We start from the raw sequence: 20,227 nt of genomic DNA on the forward strand, positions 1-20,227 counted from the left end.
TTATGAGTCAAATAAATAAAGAATTTTGTCAAAACAGTGATGTCACATACGTAAGGAATAAAACACTACAAACTTCAAAAAAACAAAATCTTGTTGGCTTCGAGAGAGACTGCCGAGGGTATGACATATTTATTCCATCCACATTCACTGGATATGAGCAATCATGCGCTCTGATTGGTGACTCTACTACTAGGATATCAGCTCATATACCGTCAGTCGAGAAAAACAAAATGGCGGAGCGTGTTGTGAATCAACCGAGGATGAAATAAAAGTCTACTCGAAAACAAAACCCCCAAAAATAAAAAAAAAGCAACAAAATATGGTAGGAAAGTATTTGATGGTAAGAACGTATGGTTTTTTTTTCAAGAATTATTATTATTCATCTCATCTCATTATCTCTAGCCGCTTTATCCTGTTCTACAGGGTCGCAGGCAAGCTGGAGCCTATCCCAGCTGACTACGGGCGAAGGGCGGGGTACACCCTGGACAAGTTAAATGCAGATCAATTAATATATATTATTCTTTGTTATATAAAAAAATAGTTTAAAACATCTGTTGATTATTAGTGTTAAATCATGTCGAGTCATGTCTACCATTCCTGTGCCTATGAATGAGCTTCGGACCAATCAGAAACGAGAATCCAACCACAATAAGTGGTATAAGACAGGCTTGTAATACTCGAATCCGACTTGTGCCCTAATTTTAAGACTCGTGACTCGACTTGGACTTGAGCACTGATGACTCGGACTTGGACTCGGACTCGTGCATTAACTGCAACCGGACTCTGATTTTTTCTTTATTTTTTTGTAACATGCCATAATAATTTGGCAGAAGATATTTACAGATCTACATTAATTTTTGTAGTAATTTCGTGTAAGAGTGTCACACCTGCATGCCTTGGCGTGTGCATCATATAGACTCTTGGGCGCGCTCCAGATAGCATGCATGCCAAGTGGACTTTCGCGCGTGCACTGTAAATGACTCGCACTTGCACAGGATTAAGGCGCAATCAGTGCGCCTATATAAAAACTGTGAAAACACACTTACTTTGCAAAGTATTAAGTTGCATTGCTGACACATTACCGAGCCTTATTTCCTTGTTTGGTTTCCTGATCCCTGATTTCCTGTTTCTCGTCTTTGAGTCTGCCGAGCCTACGATAGCCTGTTTGTGCCTCTATTGCCCGTTTCACCATTTTACAATTTTGCCTGCTGTTCTGGATTGTTTAGCGTCTTCACTTGTATTAATAAACACACCTTCTGCACTTGCATCTGTCTCCCAACCATCTCTGACAGAATACTTCACACTCCCTGATAAAGAGAAGCACATTCACCTGCTCAGTCATGTTCAGGAACAAACTAACGCGAATGGCGCTAAAACAGCCATCGTCAAATGGTGCAGATGGAATCTTGTTCTCGGACTCGACTCGAAATTTTTTTCATGACTTGGACTTGAACACTGCGGACTCAAGACTGGACTCGGACTCGAAGTTTAGTGACTCGACTACAACACTGGTAAAAGATGAGATACATATAGTTACAACTTATGATTATCTAGGGCGGCACGGTGGTGTAGTGGTTAGTGCTGTCGCCTCACAGCAAGAAGGTCTGGGTTCGAGCCCCGGGGCCGGCGACGGCCTTTCTGTGCGGAGTTTGCATGTTCTCGCCGTGTCCGCGTGGGTTTCCTCCGGGTGCTCCGGTTTCCCCCACAGTCCAAAGACATGCAGCTTAGGTTAACTGGTGACTCTAAATTGACCGTAGGTGTGAATGTGAGTGTGAATGGTTGTCTGTGTCTATGTGTCAGCCCTGTGATGACCTGGCGACTTGTCCAGGGTGTACCCCGCCTTTCGCCCATAGTCAGCTGGGATAGGCTCCAGCTTGCCTGCGACCCTGTAGAACAGGATAAAGCGCTAGAGATAATGAGATGAGATGATTATCTACCGTTTCCTGAAATATCATACTATGTAATTCATGCTTCCCTGAAGATTCTTGTCTCACACATACTGCAACAGCACAACCTTATTTTAAGTCTGACACTCTCACAGCAGAGTCCAAGCAGCTGAAATGAGACTCGGCTCCCATTGGGGAAATAGGAATAGGACAAGAATGGCGTTTAGGGGATACTGACAGTGTGTATTTTAGCCTGAAGAGAGTGATCAGGATGAGAAATGGTGCCCGGGGCTTTATACTTGTATCTGTCAGCAGACAGAAAGCTGTGGAGGAAAAGAAGCTGCTGAACATCTGCCATCACGGTTACTGCTCTATGTGTGGGAGAGTCCTCTTTTCTGCGACAAGGCAGAGGTGATGTATGACACAACTCCACTCTTAAATTGCTAACTCGTGCTGAGCACATGATCATCAGGGAGGATGCGGATCGCAAAGTAAAGCCTGCTGTAGTGGGGGAAAAAAACAAAAACTGCTCTCCTTTGTTGGTAGACATTCCTCTTACTGTTGCATAAGGGCCCGGTCCCACAACACTGATAACTATAACCAGGGTGCGATTTGTCAAAAAACCAGAAGGGGGGATGTTTTTTTTTTTAATCATGAAACGTCACAAAATTAAGGTAACAATAGGCTAACAGCTCAATAACATCCGATGATATCAAATGAATAACACTAAATGAAAACGAACACTAAACCAGAGATAGTAAATTCATCTTCCTATCTCTCTGACTAAATACACGAACACTAACACAACAAAGTTCGCATTGCTTGTCGCGTTGCTGTGATGTTTCTCTCCCTCCGGATTAAATGGACAGTGACTCGAAAATCACTAAAATACATGAATACTAAATGAACAGTTTGCTCTGATGGCGCAGTTCACATTGTGTGCAGCTTTCCGATTTAAACTGTTTTTTTCTCATCCTTATACTTCCTGTTTCATGGACTGTAATGGATTTGCTTATTTAGTAATTTTAATACAGAATTTACTTTGAAATTATAATCAGACACTCCAACGCCCCCCCTAAAAAAAAAAAAAATCGATCGGCCGTGAAAAAGGCGGCATCCGCCAAAAGGCGCGCTGTTTGCATCCCTGCAGAACGCAAAGATATTGTTATTATCTACAATGTATCTATTTGCTGGGGACGTTCGTGAACATCAAAGCTGCCACTTCGGGTCATTTTGAAAGTGAGTGCTATGTAGACCATAGAAAACTATGTCACAACATGCCTGTCATGTCAACTTTTTTTTTGGTTCGTTTGTTTTATTGACGGGGTTGTCCCCGAGGATTTTTTTTCAGCAGAGATAAAAACCAGAGGGGGGGATGATCCCCCCCATCCCCCCCAGCAAATCGCACCCAGACTATAACTATACCTCTGCCTGAATTTAGTTCCAGTCTGGAGCAGTCACACCACAGCTATAATCCCGACTATAATATCACTTGCTCCTGACACTCAGGCTGTACTCGAGTTGAGGGGGGATGCCATCCCCCCTGGAATAAAAAATGGTCAAAATCATCCCCCCTCTAAAACGGGCATCCCCCCTCCCTTCCCTTGAGCAATTTTATCAATAAGTGTGGACATTACTTCTATTTAACATTGGAATTAGAAATGCCATTCCACGTAGCTTTGCTGAAACTGAGCATACAATAAGCTACCGCGAGAGAGGGCGCGCGCAAGCGAAGCGTTTGAGGAGGTGACATTCAGTTGGGGTTCCGTTATTTTTGATTTCATTCGGCGTCAGTGACAGCAGCGGATTGCAGCATCATGGCCAAGCGGAGTGGACAGCAAGACCTAAGCAAGTTCGGATTTAAGATCGCAAGAAAAAAACATTTCAGGAGGTAAGTCAAGAGTTACGAATATCAGTCACACTTTCTGTGAGCCCGCTATCATGCTGTAAAGTTACCGATATGTAGCCTAATTTGTGGGCGGCGGATAACAACACAGCTATCATAATGAATGTTAGTTTGGAGTCTTTAATTTAATCAGCCTGGACGTTCGTTTGTTATTCTTCAGGCAACAAAAAGTGTTATTCAAGACAGGAAGGCTAAAATAAACGACACTAGCAGTTTTGAAGGCTTCATTGCCTCATTAGCGAGCCGGTCACAACATGTAAGGCTGATTTACAATTTACTGTTGCTTGTTTTAGCTTATTGGTTCCCTACCTACCTCTGTATTTAACTCAATGTTCCCAATGTTCAGCTTTGAATAAAAATTCCATTGACTTGATATGAAAAGATTCAGTTGTTCATTTACATTGCCTGCTGAGGTTTTAATAAATTATTTACCAAACGATTTAAAAGGAGGCGGCACGGTGGTGTAGTGGTTAGCGCTGTCGCCTCACAGCAAGAAGGTCCGGGTTCGAGCCCCGGGGCCGGCGAGGGCCTTTCTGTGTGGAGTTTGCATGTTCTCCCCGTGTCCGCGTGGGTTTCCTCCGGGTGCTCTGGTTTCCCCCACAGTCCAAAGACATGCAGGTTAGGTTAACTGGTGACTCTAAATTGACCGTAGGTGTGAATGTGAGTGTGAATGGTTGTCTGTGTCTATGTGTCAGCCCTGTGATGACCTGGCGACTTGTCCAGGGTGTACCCCGCCTTTCGCCCGTAGTCAGCTGGGATAGACTCCAGCTTGCCTGCAACCCTGTAGAACAGGATAAAGCGGCTAGAGATAATGAGATGAGATTTAAAAGGAGCCTACCATGACTATGAAGTTACACTTCAAATTTGTCATCTGCATTTCACCCTAATATGGAGAATGTGGTAGGTATGTCAGCCATGACTGACTAATGGCCCTTTTCCACTACCCTTTTTCAGCTCACTTCAGCTCGCTTCAGCTCACTTCAGCCCGACACGGCTCGCATTTCGACTACCAAAAAACAGCACGACTCGGCTCGCTTCAGCCCTGCTTAGCCCCTAAAACTCGCACGGTTTTGGAGCAGGGCTGAAGCGAGCCAAAGCGAGCCGAGTGAGGCTGGGGGCGTGAGCAGACACTCCCCTGTGCACTGATTGGTGAGGAGGAGTGTCCTCACATGCCCACACACGCCCCGCGAGCACGCTGGGATCTGTAAACACCGTAAACCCGGAAGAAGAAGAATTACGAATTACGAGAATTTCTGAAGCCTTATGTGCCTCGCCTCATCTATACGCCCTTGCCAGTATCTGTCCGCGTTGTCGGTGACAACAAGCCACAGCACCAAGACCAGCAACACTAACGACTCCATGTCCTCCATGTTTATTGTTTACTATCCGGGTCGTGAGACTACCGCTTAAAAGATCACTGATGTCACTGTTTGTGCTGCTTAACGACATCACCTGACGTCCACCCACTTTCGCTAACTCCACCCAATGTGTCCACCCACTTCCAGCCAGCACGGTTCAGTGCGGTTGTAGTCGAAATGCAACTCCAACAGCTCCGCTCAGCTCGACTCAGCACGGCACGGCTCAGCCCGACTCAGCCGCGTTTGTAGTGGAAAAGCGGCATAAATATGACACATGACATCCACACTGTGCATGTTTTACAGTAAAATACCAGTGTATTATGTTTTTTACAACAATAAAAAGGGTACACAGTGTGTACTACACACTTTATCAGCACAAAATACTGTATGGCTGGTAAATGAACAAGGTCCACAGACCTACGTTGTGTGCAAACCCTTCTAAAAGCAAACCAGTTTCCCACCGACGGACCGACCGATGGGTCGACACGCGACTAAAAATTTCACCATCCCCCCTGGTTTGATTTTACAACTCTATCACTGCACTCACGGAAATAAACACATGCAACTTAGGAATAGTCAGGAAGTTTATTTCCAAGTAGTAGCACATTATTCCGGGTGGTACTATACAGCTTGGACTTCAAAACAACCCATGCACACACTCCAGTGGTTGATACAACACAGATAGGTCACGGATTACGGAAATATAATAAAAAAGAATACAAAATACAGAGTGGTTACAGATTTTAATCCGGATGCATTACAGATGCTAATAATTTACAGATCAGTCACAGATGTTTCAGTATATTACAGATTGGTTACGGATGTCATACGGATGGTGCATCACGGATAAAACATTAAGAAGTCTAAAACAATTAAATGTTTGGACTGCTGAAGTTCATAATTAAAATATCTTTCCTGAATTTACAGTATATGTTTACTTTTTTAATGTACTCTTGATATTTCATGGAAAATATTCACATATCCATGAATAAAAGATCCAGACTTTGGAATTTTTTTTTTTTCCGTGAATCCATGTCCCGTGACTTCATGATGCAACAAGGATGTACAAAGATGCCTGGGGTCGATGAAAATAGCACGTGCTCAGACAATGTCACATGTAAACATTTACCTGATTGGTCAGATGTTTTATCGGATCAGATTTTTCCAGGCCTGGAAAAATGGTTCCAGAAGCCATCTCACCGATATGGATAAACCCAGGCCTGGGCTATAGGGATCGTTATCGGTCTGGTATGAGCATCAACCACATAAACTGCAGGGGACCGATATATTTTTGTTATCGTCATTGTTGTAGTTTTAGTTATCGGTATTGCTGGGTTTCAGTCATGTGACTTTTCTTAGCGGTTTTACCGGAAGTGAAATAGCTGGGGGTCTAAACGGCTGCCGTAGTGCAAACAACTAGCGATAACTTATCAGAGTACGCTCGTAATCTAGAAGCCACTGCTGGCTTTAGATGTATTCAGAAGATTGCTGTGTGCAATGGAATCGACCCCTACAGTCTGGGAAAGAAGGATTTGTCGTACGATCTCGAAAACTACCCTTCAGTCGAGTTCCCCAACATCTCGAACTATCTGGTGTTGCAGACGTCCTTCTACACCGCAAAACAGATGAAAGCGTGGAAGAGTATGGAGGCTTACAACTTTTTTGTATGTGGCTGGGTAAAGGACCTCGGGATCAAGCCGCTGCCCAATGAATCCTGTATTGTTTTTGCCCGTGTAAGTATGTTTTGGTTTTTTAAGCTTTTCGTTCGCGTCTTTACAACGAAGCGCTGTAAGTTGAAGTGTAAACAAACAACAGTTGGCTTGATTCTCACTTGTGTTGGCTCTTATCTCTCAGCTAAATCATTCACAAAGATCATCAGAAACCCCTTTAAAGACCTGGATCTTAGTTAAACAAGACGGAGAAGTGATCACGGCGCATTGTAACTGTACGGCTGGGGAAGAATTTTGTTGCGACCTTCATGCATATGGACTTTGTGAGGAGTAAACAAAGAATCAGCTGGGGACCGTAAAAAGTAGCATAAAATAACGACACATAGCAAGAAAAGTACTTGGAAAACACTAAGGACAGAGCCGAGAGGGAAATACAAGGGTGGTTCCCCACTATAGTTGGAAATTGGGATATGGACCTTGAGCAAACTGATAAGTTCATAAGGCAGAATTCTGGTAGCCAATTTTGGAGTTTTATCAAAGTATCTTCTTATTGCTCGATATGGCAAAATTCAAGGTCAAAGGTCAAGGTCATTTCAAGGTCAAGGTTGCCCTTGTTTCTGTCAGTACACAAACAGGTCTCTGAAATGCCTAATAAATCCATAATCTCTGACCAAAATCAAAATGTAATTGACCCCAATTACAAATCTGGGCCTTATTATAAATAATTCTATTTGAAATGTATATTTATCACAATAGAACAATAAATATATGTATTAAAAGGGTGCAGCGTTTGTGTACTGACAGCATGTTTGTGTACTGACATGCTCAAAAATAAGACAACGAAGTTGATTATTTGAGCAGAACAGTAATAGATTTAATTTTTGAACCTCAAAAATGGCAACAACATTAACCATGTGTTAACAAAATTAGGAACAAAACATATAAGAACCTAAGGCAACATTTCATGACACCAATTATAAAGTAGCCTAATTAACATTTCCTCACTTTTTTAAATTTGCCCGTGCTTTTGACATTTTAGTCAATCCAAACAATGTCCAAATTCATGGCTACACCAGGCGCTGGATAAATGTCCCAATCACTACACCAAATCTGGGTGATTTTTTACTAGTTGGGTCCATGTAGATGTAGGAATCATCATGTGCCTAGAGTTCTTGGAATTTCTGGTGATGGGGACACTCTCAGAAATTGACTAGGCCTAATCAGAAAACCTTTAAAGATATCCTGGTAGGATACATGTACTAGGTATAGGCCTATATACTAGTAGGTTGACAAAAGGGATCGAGAGACATCAAACTGTCATCCTATCAAATTGGTCAATACACTAACATAATAGTCAGTACACAAACAGACCCCGGTGTTAGTGTATGGACTGTTAGTGTACGGACAAATAGTTCATCATCTGGTCACCAGGGTGCAGATGTGGATATGATGCCTGTGCATTGTAGTCTCGTTGAAAGGTCTTCTAACTCACATTCATGGCACAAACATGTTTTCATGACAAAGCTGGGCCTACATCATTCTAGAAGTGTTAGTGTATTGACTGCTATTATAAATTCTGTTAAAAATTGCCATACAAACCTGAACAATGCTGGAAAACTACCACAATATGAAATTCAATGTTTCCCTCCCTTGAACTTGTGGGATTCCCACAATGCACTGCAGTCATCTCATTAGAATAGTTCTGTCCATTTTCCCCAGGTGTCTCTAGTTAGTACTGTTAGTGTACTGACTTAATTACTTGGGACACCAAAAATCAATTTCTTGGCGGGAAAATTTCTGACTCGTATTGGAAATATTTTCAAAATGTGCTTTTCTTCATGCTGCATGGACAATATTGATCATATTTAAATGGGTGACACAAAATAATAACACCAATAAATATTTTTCAGCAAGGGTTTATTTTCCTTCTGGGATGTACGAGACACGCATTTTGGACCCCCTTGGGTACTTCCAATGAAAAATTCAACCAACACTATATTTGAGTGGCTAAAATTTAATATCAATTAATTTTTATAATCAATAGGAAGGCATATGAACACAGACACCCTGATTTTATTTAAAGGCCTGGTCTCAGAATACTTGTTAAGTGAGGTGACACCAATTTGCAACTATAGTGGAGAACCACCCGCAAACCTTTCACCAGGTGATCACTGCATGCAAACTCGAGCATGCTTCGACTCGGCTCCCTTCGATTTCAGCGAGAGGCTCGAAAGCCACCTTTCTTGACGTCTTTTTGTGAAATCCTGTATTCGTTCGCCCTTTTTTATTAGTTCACGGGGAACCCTGAAGAAACTTTTATCAGTTTCACGGTTCGATCGAGTCGAACAACGCAAGCATAAGGCGTTTTTAGGACTCCCTAAAGTGAATGACGCATGAAATGGAATGACGAATGACAGGTAGTAAATTTGAACAATAAATGGTCCCTTGTCATTCAGATTCTTACAAATGGAATAACGATTGAAATCTTTAGTTTTAGACCTCCCTAGGATAAGATAAGTGGGTGCTTGGTGGGATATCAGCTTTTACAAATGGAATGACAGGGTTTCTATATGTATTGACTTACTTTGAGCTAATGTTGTCAGTGATATCACCTTTTACAAATGGAATGATAAGGTTTCTAGGTGGAATGACATACTATGAGGCAATGTTATCAGTGATATCAAATTAACAAATGGAATGACATTGTTTCTAGGGTTAGGGTTAGGTTATAGGTGATATCACTGATAACATTGCCTCAAAATATGTCATTCCACCTAAAAACACTGTCATTCCATTTGTAAAAGGGGATATCACTGATAACATTAGCTTAAAGTATATCATTCCACCTGGAAATGCTGTCATTCCATTTGTAAAAGGTGATATCACTGATAACATAACCTAAAAGTATGTCATTCCACTTAGAAACAATGTCATTCCATTTCATGAGCTGAAAGCATGTCATTCCACCTACATTTCAATCGTTATTCCATTTATAAGAATCTGAATGACAAGGGACCATTTATTGTTCAAATCACTAGCTGTCATTCGTCATTCCATTTCATGCGTCATTCACTTTAGGGAGTCCCGGCGTTTTTCATGCGAGCAGTGCACCTTCTCCGTACAGATGCTTCGTCAACTGATCTTTGGTTGACCACCAGCTAAAGTTTTGAATAACTAATGAGGCGGATGTGACGTCACATGAAACCCAGCAATTGTGGGACCAGGCCTTAAGACTGGAATTTTGCTCATCCTTAGAAGAGCAGTGGTATTATTAATAATGCAGGACGTTTGCTCCATGCATCTGTTCGCCGCTGAGCGACCTGTAGAGTCACTGACCTTTCACTGGACTGCTTGTTAATTTTACTCAACCTGAAAAGAAGCTCAACTTGTGAGCAGCATACCCTGCACGCCAATAAACCATCATGTTCTTGTGGTTCTGCAAATCATATTTCAAGGTCACGGTGCCAACTTAATGAGAACTAACTCGTGTTCGCACAAGAGTCACAAGATCAACCTTTTTTTTTTAGCAGAAAACTGAAAACGTCCTATAAAAGAAAATATGATTAGATGAAGCAGCTTGCAGATGGTACTCATGCTTAAATAGCGACAGGAGTTCACGCGCTTTGGGAGTCTTTACCCTAGAAACGCTGCACACCATGAGCCATCATACATCTTAATCCATGGAGAAACAAGCAGGGAAAATGCCCCTGAGGGAACAGACCATCAATCAGGAACAAATTCCACTGCAACACAATGGAAAATTTACTTTGAAGCACCTTCTCGCTTTTCTTCAGGAGCTTGTTTAAACCCGCCGTTGCATGCTGGAGGAGGTTTGGAAAAAAATGAAGCTGCTGACTCGGTGTTTCCTAACAGCTGGTGAGAACATTTAAGGCGGATTTTATAGTCTTAATAAATACTTGTCAATGAAAGGAAAAGCCGCTGTGATGCGGTACAAGCTTCAGAACAGGAGTTCGATACCCCAAGATCTGTTTAATTCAAGAGGAGCACAGGAGCCAAAACATCCCCCTCTCAGAGTGTAATGTTCCTTTACACTGATGGAAAAAACAGTGTATTAAGTAAAAACACATACAGACACCGAGGGAAGAGACCTGTCTCTTCAGTCCAGTGGAGCCACCTGGTTTTCCCTTCCTCTGTAATTGGGGTTGGCATGTTCAGGCAGAAGCACTGACGATCAGACTGAAGGTTAATTCGTAACCTTAATATGGCCCAGTGTATGTGGAACAGGAAGGCACAGGATGTTTGGCTTTTTTTTCTGTTGTTGTTTTTGGGTTTTTTGTCTCAGACTGGGCCCCGGATGTCAGTGTTTGACTAGGATCCCCTCCAGAAGATAAGAGTTTGTAAAACCTAAAAGTCTGGCCAAAACTCACATGGCACACACATTGAAAAACAGACCGCCGCTGGTATTTTACCAGGTTTTGAGTGTAGATTACACATAGACTGATTGTGAAAGTTTGAGGTCACATGGTTCATGGTTACAGTGATATAAACAGTATAAACAATGCTTTACGGAAAATTAAACAATCAAAGAAGACCATACCGTGACTGTGTGCTTGGTTTCATAATCACCACTTCCATAATCACCCGAGGCCTGAGAAAGAGAGAGACAGAGAGAGAGAGAGAGAAACAGAGAGATAGATAGATAGATAGATAGATAGATAGATAGATAGATAGATAGATAGATAGAGAAACAGAGATAGATAGATAGATAGATAGATAGATAGATAGATAGATAGATAGATAGATAGATAGATAGATAGATAGAGTGCACGAGAGAGAGAAACAGAGAGATAGATAGAGAGAGAAACAGACAGATAGATAGATAGATAGATAGATAGATAGATAGATAGATAGATAGATAGATAGATAGATAGATAGAGCACATGAGAGAGAGAAATAAAGAGATAGAGTGAGACACAGACAAAGAGAGAGAGAGAGAAAGAGTGAGAAACAGATAGATAGATAGATAGATAGATAGATAGATAGATAGATAGATAGATAGATAGATAGATAGATAGATAGATAGAGCGCACGAGAGAGAGAAACAGAGATAGATAGAGAGAGAGAAACAGAGATAGATAGATAGATAGATAGATAGATAGATAGATAGATAGATAGATAGATAGATAGAGCACATGAGAGAGAGAAATAAAGAGATAGAGTGAGAAACAGACAAAGAGAGAGAGAAAGAGTGAGAAACAGATAGATAGATAGATAGATAGATAGATAGATAGATAGATAGATAGATAGATAGATAGAGCGCACGAGAGAGAGAAACAGAGATAGATAGAGAGAGAGAAACAGACATAGATAGATAGATAGATAGATAGATAGATAGATAGATAGATAGATAGATAGATAGATAGATAGATAGGACGAGAGAGAAACAGAGATAGATAGAGTGAGAAACAGAGATAGATAGATAGATAGATAGATAGATAGATAGATAGATAGATAGATAGATAGATAGATAGATAGATAGATAGAGCACATGAGAGAGAGAAACAAAGAGATAGAGTGAGAAACAGACAAAGATAGAGAGAGTGAGATAGATAGATAGATAGATAGATAGATAGATAGATAGATAGATAGATAGATAGAGCACATGAGAGAGAAACAGAGAGATAGAGAGAGAAACAGAGATAGATAGATAGATAGATAGATAGATAGATAGATAGATAGATAGATAGATAGAGAGAGAGAGAGAGAAAGAGAGAGAGAGAGAGAGAGAGAGAGAGAGAGAGAGAGAGAGAGAGAGAATTATTTCATCTCCTTTTCAGCAGTTTTTAAGACTTCACCGTGTGGAAACAGCGCTGCAAGCAAAGCACTCTCTCAGAAACGTATGACCGGATTCCATACTGATCTCTCTCTCTCTCTCTCTCTCTCTCTCTCTCTCTCTCTCTCTCAGTGCACATGACAATGTAGACCCTGACAAAACATGCATAAAATACTTCAGAACAACATACCATCTCTTTTTTTTAAAACCATTGCTGAAACAATCTCGACAGAGTGTAAATGAGGGTCACAACTGTACAGCGACAACAACAATGCACTTGTTTTGGACATGTTCTTGAAGACCCTTTGGGTCCAATGTTTTAAATCCACACTGACCAGAGTAAAAGATGAAAAGCCCTGCATCACTTGTTTTATTAAACTTTTTTTATTGAATCTCTAAACCTACGGATGGCAATAAAGGCTGTCTGTGCTTTTGCCTGTAGCTGTGCTATCTGGACACGTTCTTTGATAACATTTACTGTGAATAACTATACAGTTTTATAGAACCATTCCTATCATCACCTAATACTGTATACTTCTATTATATTATTTGTTATTCTATCCACATTCACTGGATATGAGCAATCGTGCGCTCTGATTGGCCACTCTACTACTAGGATATCAGCTCATGTACCGTGAGTAGAAAGAAATAAATTGGCAAAACGCATCAAGTCAGATAGATCACTTGGTTATTTATCAAGTATTAAAAAGAAACAGAAATAGCTAAAAGAACATAGGGTTTTTTGTCCCCTCCCCCATATTGCCTGTTCCACACTCCAGCCCAGTAGGTGGCAGTAATGTACTTTTTAAGTTGGTTTGCCAACCACCAAAAACCCTAAAGAAGAAGAAGAAAATGGCGGAGCGTGTTGCTAAATCAGCCAAGGACGAAATAAAAACACTACTCGAAAACAAAACCCCCCAAAATAAAAAAGCAACAAAATATGGAATGAAAGTATTTAATGATAACAGTGTATCTTTTTTTTTTCAAGAATTATTATTATAGCACAAATTTTTCACAAATTGCTACCGTCATTTCGCCGGTTTGTTTACATTCTAAGCGGAAATGATTTTGTCGGACATTTTGCATAAAGTTTTTATATATCAAATTTGCAAGAGGTAAAAATATAAATGCTCTATTTCACTCAATCTCGTCGTATATGGTGTATAACCAACTCAGTGCTTAAGTGCCTTATTGGCTATCAGCTCATGTACGACTCGATTTCGTGGAATAACTGGTTTTTATTTGGAAAAGCGGCAATTTACCAGTTACACTGCAAAAAAATGGCCTTTAAAAAATAAGAAATAAAAGATTAAAACAAAGCATATTTGCTTGAATAAGGTGAAAAAAATCTGCCAGTGGAACTAGTCAAATTTGACTTGGTAAGATTTCTTAAAGTAAAACGAAAAATCTAACCTGTTTTTAGATGAAATAATTCCAAAATAAGATTGGGGAACTCATTATGCGAGATCTGATTAACTCAAAATAATCAAAATAGTTCTTATAACAAGATCGTACTTCTTACATTTAGCCATTCAAGTCATTTTTATTTATTTCATTTTAAGGGTATTTCACTTAAATTCATGACAAAGTCTTAGCAGTAAGAACTGAATTTAAGATAAATATACTAATATTAGGATTGTTAAATTCTACAACTAAGCATTGCTAGCTTAAAAGATTCTCCTTTTGTGACCTGTAATTAGTAAAATACTCTAGATATGAGACCAGAGACTATCTTGAATCAAGTTGACGACATGTGTAGCATTGCAACAGTGGTACACTGTTAAGTGTAAAGTGGTGGAAGTGGTACAGTGTACAATGGTAAAGTTTTTTTTTTTTTCCCCATTTCAACATTCAAACATTAAAACATCTCTTAAGATTCCACTTCCCCAGGACCTCAGGCACCAAAAAAAAAAAGTCTACGCATTTTGACTTACAGTGCTTACACAACGCCAAAGCAACAGTGCATTTTGGGGGCACTGACTATTCATGTGTACGAGGGGTTTACACTGGGCTGCCAACTCTCACACAATGAGCGTGAGACACATGCATTTGACTGTCTTCACATGCTCACACGCCATACCTCCGATTTCTCAAGCTAGAAAAAAAATCTAGTTTATCTATCTAATCTAGGCTACCCATTGCGTCGCGCCAACCACTTGCGATTGATCAATTACGCCTTACGCACGGCTAAACAGGCATAGAGGTGTTCCCTTCTGTACACACTCCCCTATGGTAGGTGGCGCATCTAATGATGCTGCACTCGCCGGAAGTTGGATAATCGCCTACCGTCAATTTAGAGGAAGAGGAGGGAGAAGAAGGTATCCGAGTTGAAGACGGGTGTCTCAGACAGGTTTGTACATATGCACGCCAGTGTGTGGTGTTACTGGCGTAATTATGAACTTATATAAAGTTTCTGAATCGTTTTAGCCTATAAGTGTTGTGAGAATATTTAATGCCATATCGAGAGCTGTGTACTAGGCATGCTAAATCATTATAGGCCTCCTGCCGTGCCACAGCCTCTATCTTCCCCAACATGCAGCACGGGAGAGCACCTCCTTAGCACACGTTTATTAAGGTGCATTTTTAGTTTGTTTAATGTATGTTATCATACTTTATGACTTTATTTGAAGCCATACTGGAAATGTTGTAAAATAAAGCAAGTAAGAGATAATATTACAAATGCAAGAAGAGCCATTAGCCACCATACCTATTGTTTATTTACAGGGTATTTATTTTTAATTATTTATGATGTATGTAATTGCTCAGTTAATATCAAAGAACTTGAACTTGTGAATAATTAAAAAAAAAAGACAGAGAATAATATACTGAGGAGACAGGGTTTCAAAGAGGGCAAGACAGGTAGAGAATATTTGTCAGATAACAGGCTCTGACGAATGCTCTATTACTAATAAGAAACATAGATAAGAAATAAATTAATAAGAAATATATTAATATAGACCCTTCCCACTGACGTCACCGGAAACCGGAAGTAAACAGACCCTGCGCCATATTGGAAGACCAACAAACTCGTGATCAGGGGGAAATAACGGCAGCGCGCGGAATTTAAACCCACGAGGCACTTGATTCATCATAAACCTACAATGGTAAACATTTGTGCTGTGTTAGGGTGTTCCAACAAAGCTGATGGGAAAGGTGAAAAGAAGTCGTTCTTCAGAATACCAGCTGTGATTGAGACACAAGGGGAGCAAACTAAGGAGCTTTCTGCCAGGAGACAGAGAATAAGTGCATTACTGAGTGTCTGTGAGCAAAGAAGAGCCTGAACGTTGCAACCTCCCTATTGGCTGTTTATTGGCTGTTTGTAAAAATGTATCAGTTGTTGCCCTTCCCACGGGAATCATCGCGGACTCGAGAGACGAGACCTGACGAGTTAGTTCGTTGGTAGCAGAACAAAATGTCTGGACACAAATCGGGTTTTCAGAAAAGGAAAGAAAATAAACGCAGGGTCGAAAATACAAAAAAGGAGGCAGAAAATGCAAAACGAGTTTTAAAGTAGGAAAAATGCTTACTTTTCTGAGGCAGCCCGCCGTGGCTGCCTGCAGGCTTATTTATTATAGCCCATTTAGTTAAAATAGTTGATCTAAAATGTTTATAGTTATGTGATGGTTGTCCTCAGTGTTCGAACTATGCCGATATTTTCGGGGGGGGGGGGTCCCCTTTTTTTCCCTTGGGGGGGGTGCTTGCGCTTGTCTCGGAGCGCGGATCTCCAAACACATGAGAAGCCTATCTTACGCACATATCACGCGGACTCCACACCTCCACACACGCATCGCGTCTGAAGTCATAACTCATCAGGGGAAATCGTGTCCGCATTGGCATGTTCAAAAAACAACCTCGCGTCAACAATGATACCACACGCAAGAAAAAAAAACAGTCAGGCTACTCAACAACCAACCTGGCAGCAGCAGTCATTGTCATATCGGTTTATTTTATCTTTGATGTAAACACAACACTTCAGATATGCAAATGCTTCCCGTTACACACGATTGCTATGTCAATAAACATCATTTTGCCAATATTTTAGAGACCCCCCAACATTTCCCAAATCATGTTTTCAAGGGATCTCATGTCTGTTTCAGGGGATCTCGGATCCCCCGAGTACCCCCGTAGTTCGAACACTGGTTGTCCTGATTTAGACTGGTGTGTTTTTTTTTTGGGGGGGGGGGGGGGGGGGGTTGCGCGATGTTGCACCCGGGTCCAGATTAGGGCAGAACCGGCCCTGGCTACATTTCAGGTGTAGTTTGTTTTATGTATGTATGTACTTGCATAGATGTGTACTTGGTCTTCCAATATGGCGACTACCGAAATCTCACGGCGCGGGGATCCCTCTATAGCTTATTTAAGTATGACCAAAATTTTTAAGCCCAACTTTGTGTGCACATTCCCACCTATGGCCAAGGTTCAGCTTTTTGTGTTTCAATACTGTTCAAACTTAATCATTTTAATGTTTCTTGTAGCACATGCACATTTTGCTTACTGTTTAAGCATTTTATTTGTTCTTTTGCTGTTGATATTTTTCCCCATGCCAATCTTCTGCTGAACCCAGTGGTGGGGAAAGCCCTTAAATGCATAATGAATAGTCAGTGAGGGACAATCTTATTTTTTGCAACAGTTATTAAAAACTTAACATTTAGTTTCAATTCAGGTGTTTAGGCTTAGCTGATGAAATATTTTCAAACATGAACTTGCCTTTAAATCTGAAACACAGGTCTATAAGGCTGCAGGAACATTGGCAGTCATCTGTAGTTTTCTAGTGTGGGGGCTTTTAAGCCAAAACTTGGTGCTTTTGTTGGCCACAAGCTGAAGGCCTGGCAAGTCAGGGTATGTAAGAATGTAGGTATGGCACAGCAGGCCACTCCAAAAATCCACCAGTATGCAGGAACATCTACTAAATCCAAAATCTCAACCCCCCCCCCATTGTCCATCTCCAGCTGGACGACCCACAAACAAAACACCAGAATGCAGGAGGACAAGTGAATATCAAACTGAATACAAAATTCCCACTTACTGCATGGTGTGCGGAAAAATTTTGCCGTAGACCACCCCCCCAAAAAAAAATCTCACTCCAAGGAATTTTGAAAAGTTGCCAGCCCTGGTTTACAAGATCAGGCACAAACAAACAAACAAAAAAAAACCACTGAACTTAACTCACAGCATTCCAAAAAGACCTCACTAAAATGCCCTCCACTCACTCATAGCCTTTTTGAAGGCACTTGTCTGGTCTAGAGTATGTATATGTAAGGTGGAGTTGAATTGTAATGAAAGATTCAAAGATTTCAGTAAAGTTCATTTATTCCCAAAACAAGCATACTTTGTTTTTTTTCTTGAAACAAGATGAACCGCATTTGATAAATGTCCAAAATGTACTTACTTGTTTTAAAAAAAAAAAAAACTTGTTTTATTTTCAAAGGTGCTCCAAATAAGACTTTTTCAAGACATTTTGTCTATAGACCCTTCCCACGTGACGTCACGACAAACGCGGCCGCCATTTTGGACATGAACTACCAGTAGTCTACCACAGCCAACAACGAGGAACGACGGCAAAGCATCGAAAGGAATATAGCCATCAAAGAAAGTTTTTACTTTCAGCAAGACTTCCATCATGCCATTATATTGTTGTGCACCTGGATGTAGTAACCATCAACACACAAGGCAAGATTTATCATTTTATCGGATCCCGACAGATGCTGACCGACGGAGAAGATGGATGGTCTCTAAAATATTGCCAAAATGATGTTTATTGACATAGCAATCGTGTGTAACGGGAAGCATTTGCATATCCGAAGTGTTGTGTTTACATCAAAGATAAAATAAACCGATATGACAACGACTGCTGCTGCCAGGTTGGGGACACAAACTAGTAGAAAGGAAGTGTGCCAACTGTGCCAATACACTTCCTTTGTGGTCGATTCTGCTTTAAAGTAAGATGCATTTAATTATTCGTCTGCTGTGGGTTTGGAATCGGTAGCCTGACCAATTCGTTCATGTTTGTGGTGCCATTTGTTTGTTGACGCGTGTTGAAATGGAAGATTGGTTGTTGACATGATTTCCAGTGATGCTTTGGTGCTGCTGTGGATCAGATGTGTTGAGTAGCCTGACTGTTTTTTATTTTCTTGCGTGTGGTATCATTGTTGACGTGAGGTTGTTTTTTGAACATGCCAATGCGGACACGATTTCCCCTGATGAGTTATGACTTCAGACGCGATGCGTGTGTGGAGGTGTGGAGTCCGCGTGATATGTGCGTAAGATAGGCTTCTCATGTGTTTGGAGATCCGCGCTCTGAGACAAGTGCAAGCGCAAGCACCCCCCCCCCCAAGGGAAAAAAGGGACCCCCCGAAAATATTGGCATAGTTCGAACACTGGGTTGGAGAAAGTAATGGCAAATAGTGAGTGCACAAACCATAGAAGGTAAACTGTACACAGCGCCAGGGCAGTGTGATGGTATGTCTACTTTTAGATTGTGTTAGCTTATCAACGAACACACTCGTCCCTCGACGAGTTTCACGTCTTTACGACGGATACTTAAATGTGTGTTAGGTATTATTGTTGCAGTCTAAGCAGTCATTGTAGCAGCTAGATGAGCGAGAACCGAAAGGGTCTGTGCCATAAACCGTTATTTCTTCATGTCCAAAATGGCGGTCGTGTTTACGAAGGTCACGTGAGTGAAAAGGGTCTATACAAGATTTTCAAGATGGACTGTCTAAAAACTAGCCTTTCTAGCTAAATGAGGTTTTGCTTGTTGGGCAATTATGTCTTATAATAAGGGTGGTGAGATGTTTTGACTTGAAAATAGACAAATAAACTTCGTAAGATTTTTATTTTTTGCAGTGTATGGCTTTGAACTAATGATTGAAAAGTTATAAATCTCACCAAAAGAACAGTATGGTTCTACTGTATCCTCTTTTATTTATTTTTTCCCCCTTTATTCTTCGTGTGCATGTGACATCAGGCTTATTTTCCAAACCGGAAGTCCGCCATGTTGGATGATCACAACAACCAAGATAGCAGCGCTTCATGTGTGAGCAACGCTTTGTGATTTTCTTTTGATTTCATTGCCTTTGAAGAAAGACAACGCCTCCTTTGTGTCTGGGATATAATTGCGGTAATAGTGCGACTTGTGACAAAGAGAAATGGTTCATCAGAAAGAATTCCCAAAATAATTAAAAATAGCGACAAAACAGATAAACTGTCCAGAGAACGCCGTGCCTACGCCGTGATTCAAAAACATACATCGCAAGGACTTAACTGAGGAAAAAGCTAATTATGCCCGTGTGTGTGTGTGCGTGTGGCGACCACTTTATATCTGGTAAGAGTTCACTGCTAATTACAGCTGTGTTTCCTGGGGATTAAATTGAACTTTTGATCTTTAACTCAAACACTCTGCTTCTCACCTTGCAGGAGCACCGGCAAACCTACAGTACGCGATAAAACAAATCCAGATTGGGTACCAACACTCACATGAGGACATGATAAGATCAAGACGAAAGAAAACTCATCTTACAATATCAAGAACCAACAAGATAAATGAAAGATCTGCCAAGAAAGCCAGTAACCCAGTAACTTTGGTTTACTTATGCATTTTTTGTTTTTTTGTT

At 40.8% G+C, this 20,227-nt stretch overlaps 1 protein-coding gene across 5 annotated transcripts in view; it reads right to left on the minus strand.

The window, feature by feature from the left end:
• col18a1a (collagen type XVIII alpha 1 chain a) overlaps positions 1-20,227 on the minus strand; it is a 327,724-nt gene that overhangs the window by 104,062 nt on the left and 203,435 nt on the right. For all 5 annotated transcript variants that reach the window (XM_060930350.1, XM_060930349.1, XM_060930347.1 and 2 more), the window contains one exon: positions 11,379-11,429. In XM_060930350.1, the coding sequence (XP_060786333.1) occupies positions 11,379-11,429 (51 nt within the window). The remainder of the gene's footprint in view (positions 1-11,378; positions 11,430-20,227) is intronic.

This window comes from Neoarius graeffei, chromosome 9 (genome assembly GCF_027579695.1).
Source record: "Neoarius graeffei isolate fNeoGra1 chromosome 9, fNeoGra1.pri, whole genome shotgun sequence".
Lineage (NCBI taxonomy): Eukaryota > Metazoa > Chordata > Actinopteri > Siluriformes > Ariidae > Neoarius > Neoarius graeffei.